At 36.9% G+C, this 13,414-nt stretch overlaps 2 protein-coding genes and 2 long non-coding RNA genes across 4 annotated transcripts; 2 read left to right on the top strand and 2 right to left on the bottom strand.

The window, feature by feature from the left end:
• Positions 1-755: 755 nt before the first annotated feature.
• On the top strand, positions 756-5,761 carry LOC140788288 (cell wall integrity protein scw1). Its single transcript, XM_073137480.1, has 9 exons — positions 756-1,052; positions 1,125-1,304; positions 1,387-1,462; positions 2,972-3,095; positions 3,178-3,289; positions 3,870-3,961; positions 4,114-4,183; positions 4,265-4,349; positions 5,378-5,761. Exons 1-9 carry the CDS (start codon positions 933-935, stop codon positions 5,464-5,466), a joined length of 948 nt encoding a protein of 315 aa, XP_072993581.1. The 5' UTR covers positions 756-932; the 3' UTR covers positions 5,467-5,761.
• Positions 5,762-5,989: 228 nt separating this feature from the next.
• Positions 5,990-6,703, top strand: LOC140788291 (uncharacterized). Its single transcript, XR_012109001.1, has 2 exons — positions 5,990-6,357; positions 6,439-6,703. It is a non-coding gene; the product is annotated as an uncharacterized lncRNA (long non-coding RNA).
• A 1,030-nt stretch (positions 6,704-7,733) lies between these two features.
• LOC140788290 (uncharacterized) lies at positions 7,734-10,267 on the bottom strand. The gene is made up of 2 exons (XR_012109000.1): positions 10,056-10,267; positions 7,734-8,218 (listed from the first exon to the last, which is right to left on the bottom strand). It is a non-coding gene; the product is annotated as an uncharacterized lncRNA (long non-coding RNA).
• An 828-nt stretch (positions 10,268-11,095) lies between these two features.
• Positions 11,096-13,319, bottom strand: LOC140787977 (uncharacterized). The gene is made up of 4 exons (XM_073137037.1): positions 13,163-13,319; positions 12,124-12,437; positions 11,958-12,030; positions 11,096-11,865 (listed from the first exon to the last, which is right to left on the bottom strand). The coding sequence occupies exons 2-4, from the start codon at positions 12,433-12,435 to the stop codon at positions 11,258-11,260; spliced, it is 993 nt and encodes a 330-aa protein (XP_072993138.1). The 5' UTR covers positions 12,436-12,437; positions 13,163-13,319; the 3' UTR covers positions 11,096-11,257.
• Positions 13,320-13,414: the final 95 nt, after the last annotated feature.

Here is a 13,414-nt window from a genome sequence, read left to right as displayed (position 1 = left end):
TAGCATACATTGTTGTGCTTTTTCCCTTCATTTTATTTTACATCTTGTTGTTTACAAGCCTTTGCAGTCGTAGGATCTTCTAACAGCTTTGAAGTCACTACTCCTCTGAACAAAAAAGAGAGTTTTGAAGCCCACTTTGTTAAATCTTCCTTGAGTAATGTACTGGACTAAAATTCTTGTCACTAAAAATATGATTTATAAATCTACGATCTTTAATGCTAACTAGAACATCATTGGTGGAATATCTACTGTTTTTATAAAAGAGGAGAAAAAAAAAAGATAATTTATGCATGTATAAAACAATTATTGTTTAAGTTAATGATTTTATTTAGTATAAATTACTTTTTCTATGGGCAATAATTGATATAAACCGTTTAATGAATCAGCGGTTTATACAGGCACCAAAAATTATTTATTAAGTTATAAATTGTTGTTAAATAAAATTGCTATATCTCAAAATAATATCTCATAAATCAGTTTGGAACTCACTCACGTAATACAACGTTTGGTGATTTAGATTAGTAAAAGAAAAAAAAAACTCCCCGTTGTGTGCAAAATTTTCCTCAAAATAGGTAATGCCGTTAGAAATTACAATGGAGATATACCTCATGCAACACGGTTATAAAATACAAGTAAGAAAAATACGGTTATAAATGCAAATTAGACCCCCATTTTTTCCCGTTTTATTAGAATAAAAGAATGTATAATACAAACAGGAGGAGGTAATAAGGGAACGACTAACAACCCACAACCACAAGTAACACAATAATCGGTAACACGTGGAATGCACGTGCGAACCATGTCCAGGCCGTCCCCTCGTGGTGGCAAAAAGAGCTCAACCCGACTCGTGAGTCTAGAATGTTCTCCGCGCTGAAGTGCCCAAACGGAGCAGCACAGAGAAGAAAAGCTAGGGTTAGGGTTTCCCCCCCGCCATGGCCGGCGCCGGCATTCATCCCTACCACCACCACCAGTGGGCTCCGCCTCCTCCGCAGCCCCCCGCTGCGGCCCCTCTCATCCCTGTCGAGAACCCTAATCGCTCCTCCCCCGACGAGGTATACATGCCCTCCTCTCCGTCTTCCGGTCTTCCATTGCGAATCCTTTTCCTGATCTAGGAACTTCTGAAGGTTCGAACGATATTTATATCCGGTCTGCCCGGCGACGTGAAGGAGAGGGAGCTCCATAACCTCCTGAGGTGGTTGCCGGGATTCGAGGCGTCTCAGATCAACTTCAAAGGTGAGCAGCCCATGGGATTCGCCCTCTTCTCCACGGGTCAGCACGCCATGGCTGCCAAAGGAGCTCTGCAGGTGACTTTTTGTTTCTTCTTCTTCTTGGTACTGTTTGGTTCTGTGGTGATCTGAGGAGAACTCTCTTTTTTGGGGAGTTCAGAACTTGATGTTTGACGCGGAGACGAAGTCCGTGCTGCACACGGAGATGGCAAAGAAGAATCTTTTTGTCAAGAGAGGTGCGTCGTGTTTTGAAGTGGGTTTTGTTTGCTTCTTTTTAAAGCACTCCTTGTTTGAGATGAAGAAAGTATTTGTCCCGTTTGGTGATGTTAGTTTCTTTTAGTTTAGTTGTACAGCTTCATAGTTACCTTATAACGACCTAATTGATATGAGTATATGGCAACTTATACGGTTTGCAGAATGTTTGTAAATTGTTTGTCGGTAAGGCTTTATTCCAGTGGTTACCTTTCATGTTGTTTGGTAGTTACTTTTTAGGACACTTTGCGTGATTTGGTATGATTCTGTCATTTCTTATATTAGCTCCAGTAATATTCTTTGAATGATAAAGTCTACTAAATTTTTAAAAGATACTGAAGCAGATACACTTCAAACATGGTTACCTTTTTATATTTTTCAGAAAAGAAATGTCAATACCCCACCTCCAGAGTCTTCTCTAGATTAATATTGCACTGTTACAATAACTCAAAGATTTATATTTATAGGCGATCTTCACGTTTTCATATAACCATTGTAACTCATACTATTAGTGGAGAAGGATTTAGATTTCCTGTGTGCAACTTTACTAGTTAGAGTCCCGCTGATAAATGGTTCAAATTCTGTTAAAGATGGTGGGGAATATGCGTCTAGAGAAAATTTGTATTTGCACTTTGAGCATCCATCTTGAGGACAAACCTAGAGGATTTAGAGGATGAGACCTATAGTCTGATTTGAACAAGATGGGCCTTGGGAGATTCAGCTTAAACATATGACTTCTATTATTTTGACAAAGAAATATCAAAAAGCAGTGTTGCAGAGGTAATGTGGAATATCATGAGCCGCCATTTTGTGAAACAACTCTTTACGAACTTATTATTTATTGGTTCTTTTAAAGTGTGTTGCTTTGAAAAGATAAATCCCATAAACAGCTAATGCACAGAAATGTCAAGATGGTTTGTCAAAGTTTAGAGCCACGGTTCATGTTTGCCGCAATTGCATTAGTTGAAGACAGACACTTTTCTCTTTTTGCCGCTATTGCATTAGTTGAAGACAGACACTTTTCTCTTTTCCGTTTTATGAGGTTTCATTGAAGAATATACAATACAAGTTAGAAATATAGAGAACACGAATACAAGCAAACAATTAACCTTATATCATGGGTTCAAGTTATTGAAACACCCTTTCAGAAAATGAGGGCAACACTGAGTATATCTTCTTCCCCAGGCCTTGCAAGTCTAGAAGTTATTATCTTTAAATAACTAAATGATATGACTTGAAAAACAAAGTCCCCTTCAGAATCCTTGTTTTGTATTCAAATTCCTTGTAATTCAATTATCTTCCCAATGTTTTCTTTTCTTCCATTCACACATGGATCTATTATACTATGAGCACAGTGTATTAACTTTTGATTAAAGTTTGTTATTTGGAATATTCTTACCTTCAGTTCTTTTTCCTCATTTAGTGGATGAATGAGGTGTGATTTTTTTTCAATTTTATATTCAACTTATTGCTATATGGTACTCAATCTTTAGGTGTGGTGACTGATTCAAGCTCACTGGACCAAAGTAAACGTCTACGAACTGGTGGGGACTATACTCATGCAGGTTATCCGCCTCCTTTCCACCCACCCCCAGCACCTGTTTGGGGAACTGCAGGGTAAATTTATGAAACATAACTTTCTTGTATAGACGTCCATGCATAGGTTCATTGAATCTTATCTTGTTTATTTGATTCTTAGTTATATAGCTCCGTCTGCTCCCTATGACCCATATGGAGGGTATCCAGTACCCACTGTAGCCATTCCTTCACCTGCTCCAGTGCCAGCACCCAGTGGTTATGCTCCTGTGCAGGTGGTCCATACTTGATTTTCTCTAATTGCTTGTTTGTGGTCAATTTTGTGTTTATTACTTTATTATAGTTTTCCGCTCATCACTTTAATTTATGCAATATTGTATATATGTAATCATCTTTTTGGACAAAAGGATTTAGATTGGGAATTGAAACTTTAAAATTTGAGGGGGTTAACTGCTTATTTTGGTCATTTCATTTTTTTTTCATGCGCCTAGCTTAATTGTCTTTTCTGGTCAATGAAGCAACCATGTAGATTTGAATTACAGCAGCCTAATAATATTTTTCTTGTTCTTGTATAACTGTGTAAAATTAAATGACAACCATATAGATTTGAATTACATCAGCCTAAATACTTTTTCTTGTTCTTGTACCAATGGAATCATGGAATGCTCATTTTATCGGATCCTGTACTTGCATTTGCATTTGGAATTTGGGACATTATTTTTTTCATGTCTTCTCTTTTTGGCTTCTGGATGTCTTTTAGTTTATGTTACCTTATCTTCCTATTATCACCGGTACTGACAATTTTAGGTCATGTTACCTCATCCTTTAAATGTTTTACCTTACTTAATTTTACAGAATATGAAAGACAATCCTCCATGCAACACGCTTTTCATAGGCAATCTTGGTGAGAATGTTATTGAGGACGAACTCAGGGCTCTCTTCAGCGTGTATGAATCCTACTTATGAAACATTGTGCTTCCTTTAGTGTTATGTTCTCCATACATATTGTACTTATTCCTCCTACATGTGAAGTCAAAGACCTCAATTTTGTCACCACTATTGTTTCGAGTTTTTGTTGTTTTAATCTTATCATCTGCAGGCAACCTGGTTTCAAGCAAATGAAGGTCTTGCGACAAGAGCGGAACACAGTTTGCTTCATTGAGTTTGATGTAAGTAATGTGCAAAAGCTACATCATGAGGTTTTGCAACATTACATTGATTTAAATGCAAACTCCAAATTACTGATGCAGGATGTGAGTAGCGCTACAGGTGTTCACCAGAATCTGCAAGGTGCTGTTATTCCTAGTTCAGGCCGTGGTGGCATGCGAATTCAATATCCTTCTATATAGTTGCTTTTCTTTCATGCGAATACTTTTCGGTATTGGTATCTTGTAAAGTATCTCACAGTATAGATAAGGTTGTCTATTTACTTTTTAGTCAGGTTCGCATTGCATGAGTTCTACATCTATGAGGAAATTTATGGTTCTTGCCTGCATATATATATATATATATATAGTGATTTGAACTCTATTGCTGATTTGTTAGAAAACTTAGAATTTTATTTTCTATTTAGGTGATTGAAAAAAAAATTCTCCCCTGATAATCTTAATCAGCATTGGAGATAAATTTTATGTATACATTATAACATCCTTTGTATCTTATATTTGGAACTTCCCAGGTTCCTGTTGGCCCTTACATATCAGAGATAGATTGTTAGATATAGTATTTCTCATGTTGGAGTCTAAGAATCTGGTATTACTTCTTTATATTGTCAGGTTCTCAGCCTATTACTTATTTTGTTTCTTGAACCACTTCAAAAATTTGAAAGAACTACCCTTTAAATGTGTAAGATGTTTATACCATTTATGCTTTATTATTTTATAGATTTTTCCTGCTATTTTGTTTTCATGGATAATTAGCAGATGCCTTTTGAGATACAGTAGTAATAGTTCTATTCTGAGGTATAGTTACTTGGACGGGTGGAGCTTCAAATGCCCCTCTTGGGGTGCTTTACCTTAAGTTTGTTTACAGTGGCATCTTTGGACTTAAATTGCTCTAGTTTAAATGTACTCCATCTTGTCATGCTTTAATGACTGGAATAAGCAAGAAGAGAAGTTCTTAACTTAATGATTTGGTTTACACTAGTGTTGCCATTTTTTTTAATTAAAATAAATTTGTAAGCTATTTTGTACCAATTGAGGTACATGAATTGTTCTATTTTGAGCCATCTGTGGGTGTAATGGCTTTTGAAAATGAGGCCATCTACTTATCTGATATATAAATTTTACTGTTGAAATACATCTGTTTTTGTCTTTTGAACTGTGATGCTTTTCTGTCTTTTTTTCCCTTAACTTCTTGAACATTCTCAAAGAATCCCTTTGGGCGGAGGAAGGATTCTCTCAATGGTTCTGCAGCTGAAACCAATGGAGCTCTTCCGACTTACCATCAGTAACTTGAAGGGATGTATCTCGCTCTTTTATGCTCCATGAAGATATGAGTAGGATGGTCTCTATTATGGAAATCATGCTGTTGCATCCCCACTTCATATGTTCTTATTAGCATCTTTGTGTGAATGCACTTTGTTATCATGAGTAACATTACCATCTTCCACAAGGCAAATTGCTTGGGACATCATGGCCAGTTATTAGATGTGCATTGGCATCATTAACATGGATAATGATGTTTCTTAACTATCTGTGTGCAGTTTGACTTGGCAATTATGAACTGTTAGATATGCATTGGCATCATCTGCTTTGTTGAGAGTTTCTTTAAGTTACCATCTTCCACAAGGCAAATTGCTTGGGACATCATGGCGAGTTACTAGATGTGCATTGGCATCATTAATATGGATAATGATGTTTCTTTACTATCTTTGTGCAGTTTGACTTGGCAATTATGAACTTTTAGAAATGCATTGACATCATCAGCTTTGTTGAGAGTTTCTTTTAAGTTACCTCTCTAATACTGGAAGATGAATATTGGACTGCATTCTGGGAACCTGGCCATGTTGCATCAGCCTTAAATCCTACTGTGAGAGCAACATCTAACCATCCAATATGTCATTTAATCTGAAAGCCAATGCCACCAGACTCATGTCATGTCATGGCATATTCATTGGGAGAGCTTGGAACATTGTCATGAATTTATACTCGCCAGTCATCCATCCAATCCATCCATCCATCCATCCATCCATCCATCCATCCATCCATCCATCCATGCTTTCACTTGGCATGAAACTGACAATATGTTTTCACCTCCAGGCTAAGGATAAAGCCAAATTCGAAATATTTGGGAGTTATTTTTTATCCGGAATTTGTTTTACAGATGGAGTACTTCAAGAGATGTGAGTTTCAAGCATTCAGAGCATAGATGCTTCAGTATGTCTTAAATTTTGATGCTCTCCTTTGATGCAGATGGGTTTCAGGTATGATTTGATATTCAAAGGTTGCAAAATATAACTTGGGTTTTGAGTTCGGTGTTACTCTTCAAGTAGTCAGTTTCTAGTTGTGATAAATGGCACTTAAAAAGTCTTGAAGTAGACAATTAAAATCCTTCTGTCTTCTGTTTGGTTATATCAGACCTCTAGTATTTGAAGGATTTTTCTTCTCGGGTGCAAACCCCATGTAAGGAATAATCATAAAAGTGTATGTGATGCTTAGGCTGACTTAACTTGGACACTTGTTCCTGAAGCGCTGTCTTGCTTGATTAATAGGTAGATGTTGTGACCATCCTTATGTCACCACCTTATTAACAGGAAATGCTCAAGAGGAAGGATTTTAGGAAAGATAAATATTAAATTGCTGATTGATTTGGAACCAGTTATCTGGCTTGACGAAAACTATAGTGGCACTGGCTGCATCATATAAGCTCTTTAAGAAATAGTAATTATATTTGTTGTGATATAAAGTTGGTATTAATGTAATAAAGGATAATGAGTTTGCATTGAGATTTGGTGACATTTTAGATTACATGGTGAAAATACTCTTAATTATTAATATGTGTTGTCTAATTTAGGAGCAAAATAATAATTCTAAATTATTATTATATTAATTTTTTAAAAAAGTTGCATGGAGTAAATTGGGAGAGAATTTATAAATTAACCAGAAGTTAAGTTGTAGTTACTGCATCAGAATAAAAAAGTTTTAATATTTTACAAGTGTATAGATAGTTTAGTACTTAATTGATGTCTGTTCAAAGATTACATGCTGATAGCCCTATCATATTTCATTTAGACATGCAAGCTGGTGATTTGCTATGACTCCCAAGGCAACGTTGGGGCTTAGTACTTAATTGATGTATTTATCTCCGTTCAAAGATTACATGCTGATAGTCGCAGCATCTTTCATTTAGTCATGCAACCTGCTATGATTTGCTATGACCCCCAAGGCAATGTTGTCGATTGACGTGGCACCTTCGGGTTTTATTTACTTCTGCAGTGCCTGGGGTCCACACTTTCATAATTGACGTGGCGCTAGTATATGGTCGTGGGGGGTCAATGCATCATTGCTGATAGCGCATAGTGAGTTAACTTAGTGGTAGATTCACGGTTCTATGTGAATTTTGCTATTTTATTGATGACTTATGTCTCGTTGAAATTTGCTGAACCAAAAAACTCGAAAGTGATTTATGTGAAAAAGAAATTATCCTAAAATTTTAGTTTAGTATTACTACTAATAATCGTCCAGCCACACGGTAATACTACTAATAGCTCACAGCACGTCGACAATTAGTTCACAGTATTACATTCAATCATGTCACTGAAATGCAAAGGTAACAATGCCATATTCCTGTAACGGGCTCCTTAGTCCAACAAAACAACCCATGGTACATATGCCAAGCATAACGAGTGCAAGATAGCAGCGAAGCTTCTTCTATTATTAAAGCTAGCTGGTTGAAAGCATAACATAAAAAGTAACAAACGGGAAAAAAATAATTTAATTTCACAAAGCCAAACTCCCCCAAAATCTAAAAGGAATAAACTGAAGAGTACTTTGCTCTGTATTGTCTGAACGCCAGCAAGAGATTTTATTTTTGGATGCTGAGATGTATGTGAAATATCTCACCAAGTAACACCCATTTTATCGTCCATGGGAAGGCTTCGGCCAAAATGCATGTCAACTTACTTGGAAAAAGCAAAAGCTGCAAAGACAACGCTCCTCCTTGTGCACCAGTTTCTCATCCTTCAAGCGAATCAGAGCGGATGGCTGATATTTAAGAGAGTGAAAGAAGAAAATTTTAGATTGCACACTCATCCTATCCACAAGGGAATTGCACAGATTTTATATCAACGGTCGAACATATTTTCTCCCTAAGAAACTAAGAGATGACAATTGAACATAGGTCGCAATAGTATCTCTCCTCATTAAGAGAAAATCAAATGTACATAAAGCATAAGACAAGCACTTAGTTGCGGGTTGCAATTTGTCATAAAAGATGCTTCAGCAAATCTATATGAAGTCTTTTTCTAATGACACAGATGACATGTAGCATAGGGAATGATCCTGCACAACTGGTCCTCGGCAAGTATTATTGTTAAAAACGACCCAAGCTGCATATTATAATGAATCTTTATCAAAATTCATAGAAGAAAAGCTTAGTTCTTGGCATGCAAACCTTAGCTGTTTGATATATGTTATAATGGTATACTAGTAGTAGGTTTCCTATAGGTTTTGACAGTAAGAGAAACCCCACCATAAAATTCAGCAATTCAGTTGAAATGATTCTCTGAATATTGAGATGTTTATGCAAAAAGAATAGAACCATTAGTGAAGCTGAGAGACCTGATCACTAGATCAAGATTGTATCCCAGTTCCCAAGTGATTCATATGACCAAATTTAATATCTACCCCTCATGCATGAAACCATTACAGGTCCGAAGAGAAAAAGGGGCCACTGCAAAAATAAATCTGTTTTGACTTCAATAAGCTCTGAGATCTTATTATAAGACTTGGCGTGCTTTCTTAAGGTAAATAATCAATACTGTGGCCTGAAGTTTTCAAGGATGTTCTCTCAAAGTGCAAAATGTGATCCTAAGTTCACATCATGGTTAGCGCCAGTCCTCACGACTTTGTAAAATCCATATATGAGCTTGAATCCTTAGAAATCCTGAGACATCCTTTGGCGAGGAACTCATTAGACAAGTCAAATTTGTTGGACTAACTACATTCCTCGTTCAAAGATCCTTATACTGTGATCCTCTAAACAAGGCAAGATAACTGAGGGTGAAACTGAAGTCAAACTAAAACAACACATTTTGGAGCAAATTAATCTAAGCTTACAATTGTAGGCCATATTGAATAACAAATATATAACTGTGCCATCTACCGCAATTAAATACTGATTGTGGTATCCGAAGTTTCTAAAACATACAAAATGATTTCACAAAGGAGACTCCAAGATTAAGTTTCTCTGTTCATCCCTTTTAATGAATAAAAGTATCTATCTCCTTTATCCTTCGATAGCATAAAGTTCCTAAACAGAGGAGAGGATGTAACCACTTAATCATCCTAAGAAATTTTTTTGCCGTTTCCACGACGTGATCTTCTCTACGCCAATTGGCATCTCAGAAACAAATAATTAATGATGATAAAGTAGAAACGGATTCAAGAAATATAATGTGCCCCTTTTTTTTCCATGTTAGTGATGTTTATTATATGATCTTATGCTATTTCCTGCATTAACCTTGAAACGATAAGAGTTAAGTAAGCTCATGATCTAACCTCAAAATCCGTAATTTATTCCGATCTCTCCCTTCTTAGGTCTATAATTTTTCTTTAAAAAAAAAAAGATTGAATCTTCACTTGAAGTCTCAGATCATCCGAGCAGGCTCTCGAACCAAACCTTAGATTAATCTCCAATCAATCATCACCAGAACTACGATCTTTTCGAAAACTCTGAAACATCCGATCTCTGAAGACCACACACTTGATTATCTAGGCGATTCAAGTGTAGCCGATCTAGTAAGAATGATCAATCGTCGAATCTTGAGGACATCAAATACGAACGGATCAAAGCTTGGCAGGTAAGAAGGAAAGGGCGTACCGGGCTTCTCGGGCTTGCCGCCCGACCACTTGGAGAGGGCGAAGTGGACCTTCTCCCGAGAGATCGCCTCTGCTTTGTAGGGCTCCTTGAGGCAGGACCGCATGAGCGAAGCGCAGATGTTGGAGTACGTTATATACGTCATCCCTGCAGCCCTCCAGAACGGTACCGCCGCCGTCGACGCCATTTCTCTCACTCAGACCCTCTCTCCCCTTGTGGGCGATATAAGCAGCGGTGGAGATGGCAGAGATTATCGGATCTCTAAACGAATCCGGATCCGATTAAAATGAATAGTACCAAACAAAAAGGTCGTTTATCATGTTTAGGGCTTTTTACATAACTTCTTAAACCTCAAACCTTCAAGGATCTCAATGATTAAAATGACTTCAATCAACAAGTTGTTTCAGGTTGAGGAGGACCTTATAAACACCGGCAGAGATTATATACATAAGTTAAATCAATTGGAATTCAAACATGAGAACACTCTTGAGATACAAAGCTTCAAGACATATATGCTATTAATTGGATGCATAAATATGCAGGGTATGTTTGAAATCAATTATATATAGAATTTAATTGATTTCCTTTGGAGAGTATTCAATTGATTTTATTTGGAAATGGATTTCACCATTTGGAAAATAACGAAACTGAAATGAAATTCATGTAAATCTACTTAAGTCGGTTGAAATAATAGGAATTTAGTGAAACTAGATATCCAAATCAATTAAATTCCACCGATTTGATGATTCCAAACAGGTTGGAAAGTATAATAAGAGTGAATACAAGTTCTATTTCACAATGTTATTTCGAACTTTTACGATGACTAGACTCAAGACTCAACAAATTAACTGATCAACACGAAATAGATAAGAGAAGAAGAAACCAACAACTAGCTGCAAAATTTATGGCAGATGGAAACAGATGTGAAAGTTATACATGTTGGCCAGAAATAGTATACATAATTACATATTACCAGTTAGACTACTGACTTGTTTTCTTGACATATAAAAGCACATATAAGATAATAGTCTTAACACTCAAACTTTCTTCAAGCAAGTCCAACTACTATAATGGATAGCATCAATTGTCTACTATATCATCAGCACAATGAGACATAAGCTCATACCTTGGTTTCAGCTGGTACATTACAAACAACTTAAATAACTTACAGAACTATCACGAAGCAAGAGAAAAAAGGAGATAAACTATGCACGCTGCTCCAACTTGCGTCTCAGCCATTTAACTCGAAGATTATCATCTAGGGATAAAAATATTTGTCGATTGCTTAGCTCTAAGAAGAGATCAGTGGCAGTTATCTTTTCATCATCTGATAACTCCACCATCCTTGTCATCATCCTTATACACTTCGGTAGTGGGTATGAATCTTCATACGGTGATAGTACTTGCTTATCCTTTTGAACTGTATTATTCTGGAATTTAGACTTCATATAGTCCTCAAACATTTCAGCAATTATATCACAGCTAGACCTATTCTTTCCACTCATTTCAAAAGGAGAAGCTGAAGGAGTAGGCTCATTACTGTCTGAGCATCTTCGCGGATGTGATCGTGGTTGTGGTTTTGGATGAAGAAGCCGATGCCGACGGGTGTGAGGTGGATCTGTACACTGGTCATCTAGAATATCAACTGAAACATCATTTGGTGTCTCTTGGTGAGATGAAGACTCCCCCAAAATGGGAAAATCTTGCAGAAGCGAGTTAGCTGGTATATCATCTTGTTCTTCTTCACTACCAGTTATATCCACATCACTACATCTGATAGATGTGGAATTCCTTTGGTCGTCTGCAGTATTATCTGTGTCCAAAAAAGAAAAAGAAAAAAGGGAGTTTAGTATAATATCATATGGTACTGATGTTAATGCTAACTATAACCAATTAACCCAATACCTTCATATAACTTAGCAAATGCATCATAGTGGATGAACGATGACCTTTGCCACTTTCTTAGTTTAGGATTAGTCTGTTAAGAAATAAACCTCATTAAAATAAGTGAAAGAAGTGAATCTTACAAGAGAAAGTCTCCTTTCAATAATATTTGAATGTAGGAACTAACCATAATGAATGATTCCCATAGATCTTCACTTGCAATTAACATAAATCTCTTATGATCCCACGACATGCCTCTTTTTGCTTTAACACTTCTAATTAGCTTATATTCTTTTTTCATCGTGTCTTGACGATCTTTAATTTGAGCCTTGGTTAACTTCGCTGCAGGAAACTTTCTATTTAAATCAGCCACAATCTTATTCCAACCATCTTTTGTCCACCCATTTTGCCCTCGATAACATGGAAGATTGTACTCAAGAAGTAAATCAACCAAATATTTCTCCATAGGAGGGGTCCATCTCGCTCTATTGTTTGACATTCCTATAGCAAGTTATGGAAGAGCAAATAATTCGGCAGGTTAAAGAAAATAACATTAGCAGCCAAACAGGTGCAAAAATACCAAACAAAAATGTTCCAGAAGATTATACAAGCATCTCTTAGCATGCCTAGAGCATTAGGTTAACCAAAATCCCTTCCATCATGAGTGCAAACGGATCCATCAATCACAAAATGGTTATCTTGCACTCAGTAACAAAACCATATATCAAGTCATCAACAGTTGAACATATAGCCCTACAACATTGGGTCTGTTGGAATTACACTTTATAAGGGCCATCCCATTGTACGAGCTCCTCGCTATATGGAGTCGAGAAAGGGAAGATGTACTGAGAAACTGAAAGGAAATCTAATTTCTACCATCAAAATTCTACGAAAAGGTTAAGGGAAAATAGAGCCCAAAACCTGCCTAGGATCCAAAACCAGCAATGGAGCCTTGCCCTGTAACAGAATTTATTGAAAGACGAGCCCTACAACATTGCTGGTTTTATTGAAAGACGAGCGAAGATTTGGTTCGCATGTAATAGAATTTATCATCGAGATATCAAAAACTATACCGATGGCTCATTTCGCAAAGATTGAAGAGCACTAATTTAATCTTCCAAATTCTCGCACTATACTTCGCAAAAACCCTCGGAGAAACCCAGGATCAGACAAAAATCCTAGAGACAAATCTAACAAGCCCTAGGGAGAGAGAGAGAGAGAGGTACCGTGGGAAATGGGGGGTGGGACTGGGAGCGAGAGAGGGCTCGGAATTTGCCGATCAGCGAGCGGACTCCCAAAGTTCGTCGGCTGGGCGTTTTCTCTTCATCTTATATAACCAGGAATGGTTGTCCTAACGAACCTATTTGGATAACAAGTTTCTATAGGAAACTTATTTTGAAACTCCATTTTATCGTGTAATAAATAAGCGAGCGGTGTAACCGGATCCAAATTATCCGATATCGAATCCATTTCAATCT

This window comes from Typha latifolia, chromosome 5, assembly GCF_019914945.1.
Source record: "Typha latifolia isolate L0001 chromosome 5, TyphaL0001v2, whole genome shotgun sequence".
Classification (NCBI taxonomy): Eukaryota; Viridiplantae; Streptophyta; class Magnoliopsida; order Poales; family Typhaceae; genus Typha; species Typha latifolia.
The sequence above is the reverse complement of the archived record's forward strand: the minus strand, read 5'-3'. Positions and strand labels throughout refer to the sequence as shown.

Excerpts from the sequence above, each read along its gene's own strand:
- LOC140788288 (XM_073137480.1), top strand. The coding sequence starts at position 933 with ATGGCCGGCGCCGGCATTCATCCCTACCACCACCACCAGTGGGCTCCG. Across the intron at positions 3,096-3,177 it reads CCTGTTTGGGGAACTGCAGG|TTATATAGCTCCGTCTGCTC; the intron begins GTAAATTTATGA and ends TTTGATTCTTAG. Across the intron at positions 4,184-4,264 it reads TTTGCTTCATTGAGTTTGAT|GATGTGAGTAGCGCTACAGG; the intron begins GTAAGTAATGTG and ends TTACTGATGCAG.
- LOC140787977 (XM_073137037.1), bottom strand. The coding sequence starts at position 12,435 with ATGTCAAACAATAGAGCGAGATGGACCCCTCCTATGGAGAAATATTTG. Across the intron at positions 12,031-12,123 it reads TATGGGAATCATTCATTATG|ACTAATCCTAAACTAAGAAA; the intron begins GTTAGTTCCTAC and ends ATTTCTTAACAG. Across the intron at positions 11,866-11,957 it reads ATTTGCTAAGTTATATGAAG|ATAATACTGCAGACGACCAA; the intron begins GTATTGGGTTAA and ends TTTTGGACACAG.